Genomic DNA, 17,170 nt, shown 5'->3' with positions numbered 1-17,170 from the left:
CACAGACACAACTGTACATGGAAGGGAGCTAGGGAAAATTTAAGCAGATGAAACCTTGAACTGATTAAAATTTTTGAAGAGTGTCATTTTGAAATTTTCTTTAAAACAAAAACTGTCAAATGCAACAATAGCTGAGAGATTTAGAAGTTATCTCCTATAAGTCACTGATCAGGGCAGGACATCTAGAGAAGCAAGCACACCATGCAAACTGCAAATTAACATTAACCCTCCTTTTCACCCTTCCTCCTTGACAACCTCCCATAAATTTAGTTTTTAAAAGTATAAACTTTTGTGGATTTTTTTTACTTTAGTGTATTTTAATTAAGGAAAGGGATATGCAATATTAAAAGAAAGAAAGTCTTCTCTACTATAGAAACAAGTGTAAAAATTAATATTGTGGTATACCATATCTCCCACATTACCATGTAAAGAATTGATTTGTTCATCATAGTTTTCAGCATTGCACATTCTGAGCAAGCTCAGGAAAGCAGCAGCTGAGTCCTTCATTCTGATTAAGTCCTTAGTGTGGAGCCCTGTCTTCTACAGTGTCTGGTTTCCTTTGTTATATATTTTTCTACACAGAAGTACTTGCTCTGTTTAACACTGTCTTAAATTTTAATTGTGTATGAATATTAGAACAAATAACACCAAGAAAAGAGCTAATAACTATCATTTTATAACAAAGGTTTTGCTTTATAGGCTATATGAAAGGCATTCTTTATTTCTTAGTAATGCTGCACCTGTATTGAGTCATTACTCTACGTATGTGCTACTTTGACTGGTCTTGGCGGTGCATGTCATTAATCCCAGTGCTCAGGCGGCAGAGGCAAGTGAATCTCCATGAGATGGAGGTCTGCCTGCTCTACACAGTGAGTTCAAGGCCAGCTGGAGCTACAGGGAGAGTCTGTCTCAAAATAAATAAATAAATAAATAAATAAATAAATAAATAAATAAATAAATAAAATGAGCTACTTCAAGTCAGTGTGTTCTTTACATTCCTAAAAAGCTTCATGTTATAGTATTACTTTCTCAATTAAAAACTACTATATGCAACTCAAATTATTATTTTCTGTTGCATATTTATCACTTGCACATTTTATTAAGGTTATAAACCATTATTATTATGCACAGATATCTGTGTGCAAATATTGCAGTCACTTCAAAAAGAAATTTTTTATTTAAGATTTTCAAAGTTGTTTTATAAGAACAGTTCAAGGCTTTCTTTCAGCGCTGTTGTGTTGTTTTTAACAACTTTCATATTTAACAAATGTCCTCTTTGCCTCTGAAATAGTTCATGGAAAATAGGATGCACTGGCATACTGATTATTTCTCCCTGAAATCACTCGAGTAACTATACTTTCAGAAAGGGCTACTTGACCTATTTTTTTCCCTACCTATAATAAGCCATAAACTTTGTTTTAGAATGGTTATCCTTTATGGAGCAAGGTAAAGCAGATTTGATCACTAGAGGATGGATATTGTTCCAATGATCCTGAAGAAACAGGCTTTTGTCAGTCCTTTTCCATCTACTTACCCCATCCCCATACATCTTTTAGTGACACCACTACATCCCTTAACCTACCATTCTTTCGCAAACTCACTTCTCTTTGTATAAACATAAGCATTATACCTGGTTATTTCTTTGGACTTCACTTTCATCTAAAAACTCCCAGAATCACGTAAATTTTAGGCTTTCTTCTTGTTAACCAGTTCTAGTGCAAACTAGGATCCCAGACTCAACCAAGAGCTCACATAAAACTAAAAGAATATATTTCTCGGTTTTTCAGTCTACTCTGTTGATCTACATGCTGGCTTTTGTGCTAGCACAATGTGGTTTTTGTTACTGTGGCTCTGTACTCTAATTTGATTTTAGCTACTTTGATACATTAGTGCTGCTCTTTCTACTAGGATTGCTTCTGTGATTTAGCATAGCATATGTGCCCACATTAAATCAAGCCATACTTTTTTCAGCCCTGTAAAAAATGTAATGGGAATTTTGATGGAGACTAGACTGAATATATATTACTTTAATAATGGAGTCATTCTTAGAACTTTCATTCAGTCAATCCATAAGCATGAGAGGTCTTACCAGTCTTTCTAACTTCATCAGTTAATGTCTCAGTGTTGTAAAACTTTATTATCAAGTCATTTCATAGCTTGGTTTTGTTTATTATTAGTGCTTTGTTGTTATTGTTGTTGATATTGTTTGTTTGTTTTGGAGAGGAAATGAAGTATACTCAAGCATTTAATGTCACTTGTGTGTCTGACATTGTTTTTACTAGTTTATGACTGATTTTATATTTTAGGGCACTGTACCTTATAGTGGATTTATAAATGCTTACGAAAAATTTGTGCTGATAGAAAATTCAAAACTTTAAAATGGAGAACAAAGAACTCTAAACTATCTTGAGAAAATAATATCACAGTTATCTAGTGGAACATCTATTGCTGCTAAGTTGCCATGTTATTAAAGAATGCCTTAACTGCTGCCCTCAGTGTCTGCCTCCACGAACATGCCTGCAGAAGGAACCCCCCACCACCCAGTAGTTTTAGTGCACATCAGTATCTCTTCTGGTCATCAGGTAGACTGTAACTTAAACCCAGCAATGTTGTAACAGTTAAGAAATGATTCAGGGAAATTTATAAAATCTGTGAATGAACTAAACTCAGAGTGTGTGTTTTTCAGGAGGAAACTCTGAGTCTGCCAGTATGAAGAAATGTTCCCAACTTCTCCATATGCGTGTCTTGGGTATTTTTCCTGTGCATGGAAAGCCTATTGTCTCAGTTTCCATGTTTTTTTTTTTAGTTATGGTGAATGGAAACCTATTCTTCTGGAGCACTTTCTTTACTGGAGTATAGAATATCTATTGACTTCTGCTGGGAATTGAGCCCAGAGCCTCCCACATGCTTGTAAGAGTTTCCCGCCAAGTTACATGGACAGTCCAGCTACTGATCTTTCTATGTTGGTTTTGTATCCTGCTACATTTCTAAAAATATTTTCTAAGTTTTAAGAGTTTTTTTGGTAGAATCTTGAGGGTCTTTTAGATACAGGAATATGTCACATCCACAGCAAACATTGGGGGGAAACCAGCCTCTTCAACAAATGGTGCACTTGCACACGCACATAGAAGAGTGACGGCAGGTCCAACTCTCTACCCTGTCAGCTTAAAAAGTATCAAAGGAAAATACAAGTAAAACCTTTCAAATACATAGGCAAGGATTTTCTGAAAAAGAAATACCCCTAAGAACCAGTAAATGGAATGCTATAGTTATTGAATTTCCTTTTATTTGAAATTAAAATGATTTGGTAAATAATGGTTTGATATTTGAGGAGAGTTTTTGGAAGAGGGGAAATAATGCCACTGATAAATTATAAAGCCTGTTGATTCTGCAGAAAGTTACTGTTCCTGATAAAAAGCCTTTATTTTGTACATGATTCAAATCTTTGTCTCACATTTTTTTTATCCAAAATATTTAGGCATCTGACATTTTCAACCAAAACTTAAATTACATATTGCAATTTTCATTTCTTGTACTGTGTTAAATTTTAGAGGACTAAAAAGCTAGGATTTCTAAGTCAATATGTGCATTTCACATAATAGACTTGTTAATGGTGAGCAAAATGTTATATATTACTGAGATTTTTCATATATATAATGTATATATATATAAAGAGAATGGTATTGAGATTGTAGAAAGTTTGGAGTGTCAAAATGTGTTTAATCTGTATTTTAGAACAAACAACTAAAATAGTTGGAGACAACTATTTCATATTTCAATTTGTAGATATCTAACTCTACTGTTTCATTGAGATACTTTGTCTTAATACCAAAGTATGGATGGAGAAAATAAGTTTAATAAATATAAAATAGTTTTTCTGTGAATAAAAGATAAAGAAAAGGAAAAAGAATTGACAAATGAGATTTCATGAAGTTAAAAAGTTTCTGCACAACACAGGAAACCATCTTTTGAGTGAAGAGATGACGACTGAATGGGAGATCTCTGCCAATGCACAGTGGGCAAGGGATTCACATCTGGAATCTGTAAAGAACTGCAGAAATTAAATACCCCAAAGCCAAACTATCCAACCAATACCTGGCCTAATTAATTGAATTAATATTTCTCTAAAGAAGAAATAAAAATATCCAAATATATTGGGAAATGTGTTCAACATTCATAGTTATCAGAAAAATGTAAATTAAAACTGCTTCAGGAACTGGATAGCTCTTTCAGTAAAGTACAAGCATGAGAACCTTAATTCAATACCCAGCACCCATAAGCTAAGCCAAGAGTGTTAGTGTACACATGTAATCTTAGAGCTGGGGCAGAGACAAGAAGGTCCTTGTGGCTCAATACAATTCAGTGCAGCAGAATCAGAGCCTTGAGTCCTGGTCTCAAACATAAAGTGGACTGTGCCTGAGGAGCAAAATGTGAGATTGACTTCTGGCCTCAACATTCACCTGCACATGCATGCCCACAAACATGCATGCTCACACAATAAGAAGAAAATTTTTTTAAATGAGGTGAACTAGCAGTATCGTAGAATCCAACTATTTAATTCTTGGGCACATGCCTGAAGGGTTTTAAGTCAGCACACCATGCAGATTCTTGCACATCCATGTTTATAAGTATAGTATCCACAATAGCCAAAATAAGGAACCAGGTTAGAGGCCTGCCAACAGATGGACTGATCAAGGAAATGTGATCCGCATGCAGAATGGAATTGTAGTCAGCCATGAAAGTAGAGGGGCCTGTCTGGGAGGAGTCTGGTCGAGGACTGAGGGGTGAGAAGAGAACTGAGTGGGAAGCAAGTAAAGTGAAATGACATGTATGCCTGAAGATAGATAAAGAAACACATAAGACTGTGTGCTAACGAAAAATGTAATAGCAACCTCTCACCCACACACAAAGGAAATAAGACTGAAAGAATGATGTTTCTATACTATACTTCATAGAGAAAAAGCAGACTCCATGGAACTGTTTAACTCCTGATTTAATTACTACTACTAATTCATAATTTTTCAGCATCTAGGCCAAAGGTATATTGGTTTAACACATAAAACATCTGTCGCTATTAGCTATTACAGATAAAATACTTACCAACTGGTTCCTTTTGGTTCTGAAAGAGAATCTTGCTGTTACTCCCATCCATATTTGCCATGTTAATTGTATTTCCATCTGTCCAGTACAGTTTCCTTAATTCATAAGAGATACGAATTAAAACAATTCATTGATTGAGTAGAAACATATACCAAAGAGCAAAGTAAGCAAGGAAATACATTCTGGGTACAAGGTTACTTCTTTTGCAGAAAAGTCTAAAATTGCTGAGTTCCTTGCTGATGAACCCTGTGCACTTATGGAGGAAGAAAGCATCACTCTTAAGTTTTTCTCTCTTTGAAGGAGAATTATCTTATTCTAGTTTTCCTTCTACATTCAAATCTGAATATTCAACCACGACTACAGGAAATTACTTTCATTTTGTCCTTCATTGAGATGAAATCCTCTTGGCTGTGAAGGAATTAGACATTAGATGGGAACAAACATTTCATACACGTCTGCTGAAAGCGCTCCTAGAATTTCCTTTTGCTGATGATTCATCAGAGAGGGGAGCAGGGTGACTTATAGGACCATGCTATCAGCAGTCAGGAAATGTTAACAGCTACATCAAGATGCAATCAGCTTTCCTCTGTTACTCGTTCTATTCTAAACTCTCAATCCCTAGAAATAGACATTAGTGAGATCCTAGAAATTGTATTTTATCTGGATAAAACTGTAACTGGGATTCTGAATCTCCTTTAAAATTTCCTTATTTACATTTCTTTTTCTGACTCTCTACTCAACACACAACATCTGAATTAAATAACTATTTTATGTAAAATCAGAATCAAAATATAAAATATTGTAAAGTGTTTTAGAAAATAATCATACTTTACCCCCTGACTGGGTGAGCTGCCAGACACTGTGGCTTATCGATCCCATGGATAATTGAGGTTTTCAAAGAGCCATCTAGCCTTGCCACATTTATTTGTGTTTCATCAAATTCTGAGCTAATCCAGTACAAATTACGTGAGACCCAGTCCACTGCTAGCCCTCTGATACTTTGAATATCTGGAAAACAGGAAAGAGAAAATTAAAAGGGAAGGAAGGCTGTACTTCTTGCTCTACACATTATTTTCTGTCTTAGGGAAAAATTAATTTACATTTTAATTTTTCAGCTAAAATTGTACAAAATTGTACATAATCTCATTCCTTATCAACACTTCTTAAAGCATAAATAATCATTAATGTTTTACTGCAGAGGCCTCGAAAACCTGAAATAATGATTAGCATGGAAATCCTAGTATCAGTCACCGTTGTCTAATGAATTCCCAGCACACACAAACCAAAGTCCAGTGGTCCTAGGTGACCGCAGCTTCATTGAGAAACCACTTCTCCAATTGGTAGCTTTCCACTCCAGCTAAGCGAAAGTACCATGTGCCACCGAAGATGGACTATTTTATGCTTTAAGTGCCAATTTGTTACTGAAATAAAAAAGTTAGTTTTCTTAAAAACCACCAGAGTTGAACATCTTTCAAAAGCAACAATTAACAGGGATTGAATGACATGGAATTAACTGACAGGAAATCAATATGAAAGTTGGAAGCTAAGTTCATTTTTAACATCCTTCCAAGTGTGGGCTCTGTAGAAATGACCAAAACCAATCAAGTCTGGATTCTGCAAAGTCACAATGAGCACATGAACTGCTGTCCTGCATTTAAGAGTTAGGCATCTTAAAAAACAAGCATGGGAATGTGTCTTAAAAACAGTAGGACATTTTAAAAAGAAAAAATTGGGCTGGAGATGATTCAGTGGTTATGAGCACTGGCTGTTCTTGTAAAGGACCCTGCAGTTCGATTCCCAGCACACACATGGCAGCTAACAATCATCTATAACTCCAGTTCCAGGGGAATCCAATGTGCCTACTTCTGACCTCTGGGGCATTGTATGACACAGGTGCCCCTACCGACGTGCAAGCAATACACTCATACACATAAAAAATAATAAAAATAAAGAAAAAAAGAAGAGAACTAAAATGAATTGTTACACATTTTGGCGATTAGATAAAACAATAAATATTAACACAGAGCCAGATTATTTAGTCACTATCTCTGACAATTAACACTCAGCCCTGGACTTGTCTTTGTTTAACAAAGTTTGATGTTTTCTAGCAAACAGTACTTTGAGAATCTTGGTCAATTGCTCCTCAACTTTACAAGACACCTGTGAAAATGAAGACCTGTTCAGTGCTGTGGGGAGGGCCCAGTTCCTGGGTCTCAGGAATAGAGCTGCCCAAGTACTGACACCAGCCTAGGCTGCTGCTCTTCAACCCATGAACTCACTACAGCTTCACCTTCAAAAGAAGTCCTCAAGCTAGAAAACTCCAGATTTATACCACTTGTCAGCAAAGCAGAGGAGGACCCGGAAATCAGCAGCTGTGTGGAGCTGTGAAGTGAGGTGCTTAGTGATATGAGCTATCATGCTGTCAGGCTTTTGAGTCTCCAGGAAACTTTCCTGAGACTGCATGGCTCTTATAGCGCCTTGGCAGTGTTTCTAGCTCCCACATTAGCAAGCTCTCACTCTGCAGCATCCCCTCATGATAGTCACAGTAAACTGGAACATTCTGAACTTGAACCTCCTTCACTACACAACATATTTTTTGTTTGTTTGTTTGTTTCTGAGACAAAAGTAATACAATGCTTCCTTTAAAATATTTATTTATTTTGGTCTTTTTGAGACAGGGTCTCCCTGTAGCCCCAGCTGGCCTGGAACTCACAGAGATCTGCCTGTCTCTGCCTCCTGAATGCTGGGATTAAAGGCATGAGTCACAACGTATATGAGCATATTGTCTTGCTGTAAGTGCACCTGTGTTGTGCAGTGTCCAAGAGATCAGAAGAAGGTGTCAGAGGCCCTGGCATTGGAGTTACAGGTGGTTGTTAGCTACCAGGTGGGTTCTGAGAATTGAAGTCCAGTTCTCTTCTGCAAGAGCAGCCAGTGCTCTTAACCATCAAGCCATCTCTACGGCCCCACGTAAAGCTACACTTCCCCATTCACTCTGGGTGTGCTTCCTTCTGCTCCACTTTGGGGAGCTCTCTGGCTGCAAGAGGTAGTGCTGAAGAGAAGGGCAGACTTCCTGCTCCAGCTCCAGTGCCTATTTCCTGTTATCATTAATTTTTATAAATGGTTTTCAGCCTCTTTGCTCATCCTCAACATTAGGAAAATTACAGGCAATACAAAGAATGTTAGGAATATTACACTGATGATACAATATCTCAAGGATGTTAGGAATATTATACTTACGATGTTCTGTAGCTCATATATTAGTAATTATTTTTACATTTCTTTCTTGAGGACAAACTCCTTACTAAGTTACCTTTCAAAGTATAGTAGAATTGTGTGGATTTCCTATTGTATGCCATCTCTACTTACACAAATACAATGCACAAGATCTCAGCTACTGGGTGGCTTTACCCCTTCAACCACATAGAATTCATCATTTCTCTCAAATTGCCCCTTGGAAAGGCTTCTGTCATCTGCCTAATTCCACAGGGCTGTGATTGATTATCCTTTTCCTGCTAATGTGTTCTATAGCTCATACATTAGTAACTATTTTTACATTTGTTTCTCAAAGATAAACTCCTTGCTAAGTTACATTTTTGTAGTTGCTAGGGTTTGTTGCTGTGGTTTTTTTGTTTGTTGGTATTGAGACAGGGTCTGATTATGTAGGCTAAGTTGACCTGAACTGACATCTTCCTCCTGAGTCCTGGAATTGTAGCCCTCTGCCACCTCATCCAATACCAATTTGTCTTGGTAGAACTTCTTTTAAGACACATACAGTGTGCAATCAGTATAATGATTTTAATTGAGTAATGAATAAACTCATCAAATATAATCTGGAATTCTAAGAATATTCCAATTAGCTACAAAAATCAAGTAAAAGGCACAGAATATAAGGCCCAAAGTGTCTGTAAATGTGTATATATCTGCACACCTATTTTTAATATTTTGTTTATTATTTATTATTTTGTACATATGAATGTGTTGCCTGCATGTATGTAAGTGCACTCATTTCATGCAATGATTGCAGAGGTCAGAAGAGGGCATAGGATTCCCCATGGAGTTACAGATGGTTGTTAGCCACCATGTAGATACAGGGACTCAAAGCCAGGTCCTCTTCACAAGCAGCCAGTGCCCTTATCTGCTGAGTTATCTCTCCAGTTCCATGCACATGTATTTGAGAGGCTCCAATTCTAACTTCATATTCTTGTGATTGTTTCTGATTATAAATCTGACAGCTGAAATCAACATGTCTCTTTTGCCATCATGAACACCCTTGTTCCATTGTTTTAGAGAACCCCCCACCAAAACTGCCCATTTGAAGAGATATAAAACCACTAGATGTTTGATAACATTTACTTCAATAAAAATATTAAAACAATATATTCTGACTCAACTCATGTTGTTCAAGTAAGTCAAAACAATACCTCTGAGCAAGTTTCTCAAAAGGTTTAGTTTTTCTCGATTTGGGGCATATTCACTGTCTGAATACAGATAACATATTCTGAAAAGTCCTTCATTGTTACAAAATTTTCTGATGAATAGTAAATTTTAGCTTTCAAATGCATGTCAAAATCACAAAACAGGAGAATGCTTACATGTCAGATACCCTCCCCACACATATATACAAGCATATATCAACTTAAAGCGATAAAGGAAAATAAATGGAAGCTTGGAAATGAGGCAACCCTTAAGACAAAATCTAAATGAGGATCTACACCCTCAGGGATGTTTTCTACTCAGTGTAATAGCATTCTGACCTTAAACTCAGAATGAGAGGGCTATCAGAATGAACACATGGATACTGGGAAGATATCTACATGCCATCAATGTTAGGTGAGTGGGGAAAATCATGTCTGTTTAAAAAGTGTAATCATTTTAAAAATTAAAACCTTGTATAGATTTTCTATAATTTTTTGATACACAAATATATCAGCATATCTATGTGTGATTAGGTCCTTGGAAAATATATTATAGGTCTATAGATAAGAAACCACTTGTCAAGTGGGAGAGAAATCAAACTAAATTGATTCCTGACTATAAGACCCTCACTTTTGCTCTATCAGTAGCAAATTTCTCTTTCATGTAAGAAAAAGATCCAAATGCAGACTCTCATAAGTCCAATAGGTTAAGTTCCTTTTGACATGGAAGATAATGTAATAAAAACACAAACATGGAATGTAAGAGCAAACCAAAGACAGAATAAATTATGGTAATTAGTTAATATTAATAATCAATTATTAAGTACTATATTAATTCATATGTAGAATAATAAAAGAGTGGGATTTTAATGATCAAAAGTGCTTCAAGACAACAAGTACGGTAGGATGTTTCTCATAAGAGTCCTGTTAGAAAATACAAATGAAACAAAACGTAACTAGTGATAATAAAACACACAACATTAAAAATAATTCATGGTACAGACTAAACAGTAGCTAAACCCAGATCACCTGGTAAACTGAAAACCAGAGAAAGAAGTTAGCCAGAGCAACAGGGCAAACAAGATGAGGCACTGGAAAGCAGAGCGGATAATCCAGCATAACTAACAGCTGTTTCTACAGAGCAGAGCAGAGCAATGAGAAGAGCGAGCACTGTGATAATATTTGGGGGTTGTATTCCCCACTGGATTTTTGAAGGACAAGCCTTGCTAGGAGGTACAAGGAACTCAAAGAAGCAATATTAAAATATTGTAATGATGAGGCAGGACTGATTGCAAAGACACATAAACAAATACAAAACTCATTTAGATAAACTTGAGGGTTATTAAAATAGTGACGCTAAGAGGAAGCAGGTTATTACTGGTAGAGTTGAGAGAAAATAACCCTTAACTTGGAATTCTGTGCTCAACATTATCTTTCATGCTACAACTCATGAACAATGACAAAAACTGATTTAAAAACAAGCAGAGGATTGGAACAGAAATTCATTCTTATTTGATAGAAAATAGCCAAAAGCACTTGAAAGTGTGCTCAAAATTACCATTCATCAAAGAAATAAAAATTAAAAGCACATGAGACATCACCTCACCTCAGTAAGTATGAGAATTATGAACAAGACAATAGGATTTGGAGAAAGGAGAACCCTCACACACTAACGATGAGAATGTGAGTTAGTAGAGTGAGTCCTGAAAGGACCACGAACGCCGCTCAACATAAAAACAGAACTGCAATCTGAGCAGCAATCCATTCAAGAGAAATGAAGTCAGTGTTCAAAGAGACATTGGAAGTCCAGGTTCATTCATTTATAAAAGCCAAGATATGGAAACAACATAAGTGACTAATAAACTGGTGAATATAAAAATGTGATACATATATGCATAATGGGATCATAAAAGGATGAAATCTTGTCACTTTCAGGAATTGGAATGAAATTTGAGATCATTACATCAAATAAAATAAACCAGGCAGTGTCTCATTCATAGCACAGATCTAAAATTATTGATCTCATAGAAGACAAAAAAGCTGAATAGGGGTTACCAGAGACTGTAGAGATCAATGCAGGAAGACTCCTGATGTCAACCGCTGGCCTTCACACATAAACACACAAGCATCTGTGTTCACCTGCACACACATGTGCCCAAACATGCAAACATGCCACATGTACAAATGCTTCCTTTTCTTGCTCAGACACAGAACTTAGAATATACTGCGGAATTTCTTTAAAATCTTATGGATAAAATAGAATTTTTCATTAACTTTTCCAACTAAAAGCATGAATAGTATTCACAGAGATTCTGGCATTTAACAGATTTGACTGCAGGCACAAACTCCTCAGTGGGACAGCACTTACAGGCATGGTTTGACTGCTTTCATTTTTTGGTTTTTTGCTTTTTTTCTAAACACAGACGGTGATTTATTTTTTACCAAAAAATAAACTTCCTGACTGAACATGAAAAATTCCATTCAGACATAGGCAAAACAACAGATGTTGTACACCTGCACATTCTAGTTTCCTCAGTCTAGAGCTCACTGTTATTACTGATCTGTGCTCATTTCTTTCATTCTCTCTGGACCAATTTTCAGATTAATTTGTATTTTAGAAACATCATTATTACCAAATAAATCTAAATATAATAATTTGCAGCATACAAGGAATGAAGCTTTACTCCACACTGACAAAATAATTGCTGACAAATATGAATGGATGAAGGCCAGGTAGATTCCATTCGATTCCAGGTTTCATGAAGAATTACATTTTGGGGGCTGGAGAGTTGGCTCAGTGTTAAGAGTACTGGCCCCTTTTGTAGTGGACTCCAGTTCCAGTGGATCTCACTCCCCCCTTCTGGCCTCTGTGGCTCTTATTTGACATGGGTGCACTTACATACATGCAGTAACCTCAAATAAAAATGAATAAACAAATTTTTTTTTAAAAAAAATGCATTTTTAGATAGGCATAGTGGCACAGGCTGATGATCTAGCACTCTGGAGGCTGAAACGGGGGAGAGGGAGTTTGAGTCCAGCTGAGGCTACATAGCCAGTTCAAATACAACTGAGGCTACAGTGCAACCCAGTCTCAAAAAAAAAAAAAAAGCAAACAATACCACAACAATAATAAAACAAGAAAAAGTAAACTAACAAACACATAAAAAGTAAAGAAGCCCATTTTATAAAATATAAAGATGATCAAAGACGTGGTAGTAAAATTACGTGTTTGTTTTTACAAATAGATCATATGAACACATCACCATTTCCTACCACACACATGAACATTCTTTTACAGAAACAAACAGACACACTTATAATTTAGGTTTATCTTGTTTCACCCATGATGGTTTCTGTTTAACTCAACTGAACAACACAGCTCATTCAGATAAATTAATGTAATCCTAAAAATATGTTTCCTAAAGCAAGGCAAATATCCAGAGCTATCTTGTACTGCTCAAAAGCAAACAATGTATATTTTGCTCTATAAAAGATACATCAGCTACCTTTATCAATAAAAAATGAGATTCTACCAACAGTGATGTGGACTCTCATAAAGCTGCCGATGTATTTCTAAAAGCCTTTGCTCACATGTCAGATAAACACCAAAAATCCATGGGAGTGGATAGACAATGGCTGTGCTTCGCTAGGATATCACTAGGAGCTCTGCAGAGAATGCTGTGTGCAGGGAGAACATGCTGACAGAAATGTGAGGAACCATGTGGCCAGAGCTGAGCCTCTTTTTCTGCTGCATGCTAAGGTCCTTTATAAAAGAAAGGGACATAGAAGAAAGAGATTACAACTGTGTAGTCAAATGAACTGAATCCAAACTTAGATAGAAACCTCTAATACTTCCTAGTATGAAAAACACAAAGATCTTCCTCATCTATGAAAGTGGGAAATAGCACGCACCCCAAAGTATAGCACGAGGAGTAAACAGTAAGCAAAATTAAAGAAGGGTATTATAAATAAAAATATGGTACATCATCACTGCTGTTCTTTCTTATATTAGGAATTTCAAGGTATTTTAAAGTCTTGTATATTTTTTTTCTTTGTGGGTTAACTACAAGCAATAAATACTTCAGAATTTTGTGGAGCAAACTGTTATCCAATAAAATATACTTCTGGGCACTTCAGAGGGCCAGATGAGCTGTGTAACCATCTTAAAAGGATAGTACTCAGGACTGATGGAAATACTCTCCAATAATTCGTGAAAACGTCTCAAATTCTCTTACTGCCACATAATGAAGAAAGTGACATAGTCCTGAGTTAGAGTCTCTGTCATTTACTCACTGTGGTTTTATGGCAGAGGTTCAGTTTCTGTGGCTTTGAGTTTGAATGAAATCCATTCGTTTATAATAATGAATTACTGAGATTAAATAAGATGGTTGGTTATGTCACACTGCTGTCCAACGAAGTGAATGACATAAAATTGTTTCATCCAGGCAGGCTCAAGTAAAACAAATAATTGGGACTGGGGAGTATGGCTGCAGTCTACTGTCAAGCACTTCGTCATGAATTGTTAGGGCCTTTTCCCTTAGAATAAAATTACCTTTGATATCTATGCAAGAGGAAACAATATGTATGCATATATTGGCATGTTTGTATGTGTACTGCCTATAGGTGTTACTGTTAAGTTACATCATGAATAAGCTTGTAGCTGTTAGTATTTATCCTTATAATGAATTACACCTGCTCCAAGCTGCTTACAGAAATAACTTGCCTAGATAACATAGAAATGAAGAAGTCCAGTATTTCAGGAGGTGGCAGATAAAAAGGCAGGCAAACTATTGACCCCTTCAAGAAAGCTTAAATCAGAAGCTGGGCGTGGTGCACATGCCTTAAATCCCAGCACTTGGGGGCAGAGGCAGACAATCTCTGTGAGATTGAGGCCAGCTTGTTCTACAGAGTGAGTTCCAGACCAGCTGGGGCTACAAGTAAACCCTGTCTCAAAAAAAAAAAAAAAAAAAAAAAAAAAAAAAAAAAAAAAAAAAAACATTTTAAAAAAAAAAAAAAAAAAAAAAAAAAAAAAAAAACAAACAAAAAATCAAAATCATTTTCCTCAGGAAATTGGACATGAATGGTTGGAGCATTGCGATTTTCTGAGAAATAAACTCAACAAGTTGACTAGAATCTAGTTCATCATTACAAACAGAAGATGGTACTCTAATGTTTGTAAGAGAGATCTTTAGCTGCATACAGCTCTCAGAGTTTGGGGGATGTATTTTCACATTCATGATAGAGGGCTTGAACATTTTCCTAATTTGGGGGGAAGATCACATAAGTTACTGCCTGTTTCATAAGTTACTGGTGTTTCAGGGTGTTTACTGTCTCTTTTAGGCCTGTTACTTTTAAAGTTCACCCAGCCCTATAAGAAAAAGTTCTATACAAATAGGAAATCATCACATTAGCTTTCTAGACTTTCTTTTAGTTGAGTTTGTGATAAACATTTGACCACACTTCTGAACAATTCATTCAGTAAGTTGCTTTAACAACATTAACCTAGGATCAGCTGGTGTAAATATAAAAATATTCTAGTAGTCAAATAAAGACATCTAGGACTTGCTGCTTGTACTTGTGTGACCCTCCCTCTCCTAGCACATATGTGAACCTCTCCAAAGAACCATGATTTTAGAACTTATGCCCCTTATTGTTTTCATTAAGATTCATCACTTCTTAAGTATGGTTTGATTTATATTCTGTTCACTTCAAAGCAAAGTGCTTGGTAAGTAGAAGCACAAGACGACTTGTCATACATTGTCCAAAGAATGCTGAGCAGGGTGCCTCCCACAATATGCAACATGCTGTCTCTGTGTGGTGCGGCTTCCTAAATGGCTCTCAGTCCTGTCCAGAACCTTGCTAATCCCTGGTTTATGCTGATTTTCAGGCCCTCAAAGGAGAGCTCCCAGATACTGCTCTTCTGCTATAGTGGCTCAATGTTTTCATCCCTGTTCTGTTCAGAGGTGTTGCCTATGTTGCCAATAATGACACTGCTGTTTTTGAACTTCACTGGCTTTACAGTATTCAGGACGAATAAGACAGCAAGAAAGGATATAAGAACTACACATGCTGCAAATAAAACTGATGGGACTTGGATTAAAGCACCCTGTAAGGACCATCATCAGAATTCAGTTCAGAACCCAACTATCTCAGTTCAACATGGGACATGCTCTAAGATGAAATCATACAGTACTGGCCCCAGGCCACAGCACAGTCTTCCTATTCCAGTTACAATCCTCTGGGCAGCCCCTCTCTGACCTGATTCGTCATTCCTTGATATGAGTAGAAGGCATGAGACTATAGCATTAGTGCCTCCTGGGCAAGATATAAGGTAAAGAATTTTTTTTAATTTTTGTTTTTTTTTTATTTTATGTTTATGTGTGTATTGCCTACATGTAGATAAGTGCACCTGTGTCACACAATGTCCATGGAGATAAGAAGAGGCTGTCAATTCCCTGAGACTGGAGTTACAGACAGTTGTTAGCTACCATGTGGGTGCTGGGATTCGAACCCAGGTCTTCTGCAAGAACAACCACTGTTCTTAACCACTGAGCTATCTCTCCAGCCCCCAGGTAAAGAATTTTTTCTTTCTCTTTTGGTGACTTATTCCCACTTAGTCCTTAGGCATTTGTGAGTAGCCATTCTTAAGAGAGAAGTTTCCTTACGCAGCAGATTATAATTAACACAGAAACCCACAACTGGCAAATATGCAGAGAATGAGAGGCTACAGAATGCTTCTTTCTAAATAGGATACCTGTTTCAAACTTCTGCCTCCCCAGATTCAGGGATCATTGTGGAAGAGGGGACAGAAAGATTGCAAGAGCCAGAGGTGGTAAATGACCACAAAGAAACAGAGTTTTCCAGAAAGCTGATCAGTTACTCATAAGAATCCACACCAATGGTGACAGTGTACACAATTCCCATGTAAGGTCAAACCAGACAAAAACAACAACAAAAAAGACATGGGGAAGTGGATAAAGAGTCCCAACTCAACCTAAGGAACTATTGGCAACTGGTGCGAGAGATAGTCTTACAGGTATAGGACTCTTGGTAGGTGAGCCACAGGCTCCAGTGAATGGACCCATGCTGAAGGAAATGTGGGGACAAAAATCAGACTCTACAGGCTGTATTGTAGTGGAGCACATTGAATTGGGCAAAAAGCATTGGGGGGAGGAGCAGATGGAGGAACGGATCTAAGTAAAGTACCATCAAATTATGCTGTATGAAAATTGCAAAAATTCATTTAAAGAGCAACTTTAAAGAAAAAAATAGCATGGTGTCAGGGGGCTATCGATGTTGTCCAAAGGTCACATGAAAACCTAGTTTCCTCTACTTCCTATGCTTGCTGAAAATGACCATTAATAATGACCGGTGATCACCATTACTGGGTAAAGGAAATCTTTCAAACTCTAATCATGTTGAACTAGCACCTCAGATTCTTGGATTTTGTGTCCTGATTAGATACAATGTGATTTACAGAAGAAAATAAATGGTATCAAGGCTGAACCCAGGTACTAGAGCAGGAGGAAGATGTTTGAGGTCAGCCTTGGCACCATACTATGATCCTGTCTCAAAGCGAAACAGCAGCCATGAAACATCGTAATGGCAGCAAAGAAGCAAATGCACTTCTAGAAAACATTTTCACAGTGAACATT

At 36.8% G+C, this 17,170-nt stretch overlaps 1 protein-coding gene across 1 annotated transcript in view; it reads right to left on the bottom strand.

Annotated features, from left to right (window-relative positions):
* Lrp1b (LDL receptor related protein 1B) overlaps nucleotides 1-17,170 on the bottom strand; it is a 2,166,816-nt gene that overhangs the window by 706,786 nt on the left and 1,442,860 nt on the right. Inside the window, exons 30-31 of the mRNA XM_008825194.2 lie at nucleotides 5,934-6,108; nucleotides 5,101-5,195 (exon numbers count right to left, since the gene is read on the bottom strand). Coding sequence (XP_008823416.1) covers nucleotides 5,101-5,195; nucleotides 5,934-6,108 — 270 coding nt within the window. The remainder of the gene's footprint in view (nucleotides 1-5,100; nucleotides 5,196-5,933; nucleotides 6,109-17,170) is intronic.

This window comes from Nannospalax galili, unplaced genomic scaffold (assembly GCF_000622305.1).
Source record: "Nannospalax galili isolate Female #2095 unplaced genomic scaffold, S.galili_v1.0 scaffold87, whole genome shotgun sequence".
Classification (NCBI taxonomy): Eukaryota; Metazoa; Chordata; class Mammalia; order Rodentia; family Spalacidae; genus Nannospalax; species Nannospalax galili.
The sequence above is the reverse complement of the archived record's forward strand: the minus strand, read 5'-3'. Positions and strand labels throughout refer to the sequence as shown.